The following is a 1411-nucleotide window of genomic DNA, read 5'->3' as shown; positions in this document are numbered from 1 at the left end:
AGTTTGCTTTATTCACCTGTATTTCTTGAAAGCAACTCCAAAACTTGCCACTTTGATACTCACTGTATACATATGATGTGAATGAAATGAAAAAGTAAATAAATATCACCATGCATTCTTTAATTTGGTTCATAAAACCAGCCTTTGGATCTTGTTTTTAGAAAAAAACAAATTCAAGAAATTTTTCAATAATAATTTCATAAACAAGAAAATTTAATAAAATGAAAAGGTGAACATGTTTTCTAATTTAAATACAACGTAAGGGAAATTATCTGTTATAAGAAATATGTAGATATAAATATGATAATATGCAAAATAGATAAATAATTAAATGATAAAAATATACATCAGGGCAGTCATCTCTTAGGGACTGATGCCCCTGGAGCTGAACTTATACTTGCTTAATATATTGACAAAGTATCTATCAAACTTAATTGACTACATTTTGTGACTAAAGCAGAAATAAGAGCCATTTGAAATGATGAAAGACACATGCAAATGGGCTATGGTAGATCAATCACTGACAATCATTTCAAGATGACCCCAGGTCTCCATCCTCACGTCTTAACCTTTCTTGCAAGTTTGTTGAGGAAGAGAAGGATCTCATGATTTCCACTCTGACAACCTCCCAGGCACAGTCACTGTATTTCTTTTCCTCCAGGTAAAGACGGATTCCCTGGAAGTACCTCTTCAAGGCCAGTATTGGACCCTCAGTTACATGAGCAGATTCTTCTTCTCCCATCGCTTGCACCAGGCAGGTCTCCAGGTCTTCCAGCTGCCCATGAAGTCCAGCACAGAGCTTGTCCAGGAGGGTCGGGTTCCAGGCAGCAGAGGAGCACTCTGTACAGAGGAAGCTGAAGATCTGCTGCAGCATCTCATGGAGCACAGACTTGGCCTGGGCCTTCTGGAACTGGCTGCCATCCACCACCTCCTCAGGGAATCTGAAGTCACTTCTGTCCTTCAGACACGAGAAAGGAGAGATTCTTCTCATTTGGCCCAGAAGCACCAAAGTCTTCCTGCTAAGCAGGACAGAGTTCTGAGGCAGGTCACAGCCCAGAGATCCAGCAGGGCCATAGCTGCCCACCAGCAGGGCCGTCAGTAGAGGGAGCAGGAGGGCCATGGGAGGCTGAGGATGCTGCTGGCCTGTCTGAGCTGGGGCTGGGGGACCATGGACTCTAGGTTCACTGAGGATAATCTCTCTATGCAAGGCTTTTAAATAGAGAATATGAGAGTTGTCATTTTCTGAACATTTTTCTTCAATTTTGCTTTCATTTTTTGTTTTCAATTACATATTTTCTTTAAGCCCTAAAAAGATGTCATCAATCTAGACTCTTAATTTTTGCAACAGAAATTTAATTTGTCTAGTTATCTTCAGAAGTGCCAATACTAATTCGTCTTTACCAATTAAGAC

General features: G+C 40.5%; 1 protein-coding gene across 1 annotated transcript; it reads right to left on the bottom strand.

The window, feature by feature from the left end:
- Positions 1-532: 532 nt before the first annotated feature.
- On the bottom strand, positions 533-1120 carry LOC134365020 (interferon omega-1-like). The gene has a single exon (XM_063081240.1). It carries the CDS (start codon positions 1118-1120, stop codon positions 533-535), a length of 588 nt encoding a protein of 195 aa, XP_062937310.1.
- Between the last annotated feature and the right edge of the window lie 291 nt (positions 1121-1411).

Source organism: Cynocephalus volans, chromosome 16, assembly GCF_027409185.1.
Source record: "Cynocephalus volans isolate mCynVol1 chromosome 16, mCynVol1.pri, whole genome shotgun sequence".
In the NCBI taxonomy this organism is placed as follows: Eukaryota; Metazoa; Chordata; class Mammalia; order Dermoptera; family Cynocephalidae; genus Cynocephalus; species Cynocephalus volans.
Note: the sequence above shows the minus strand (reverse complement) of the source record. Positions and strands in the feature narration are given on the sequence as shown.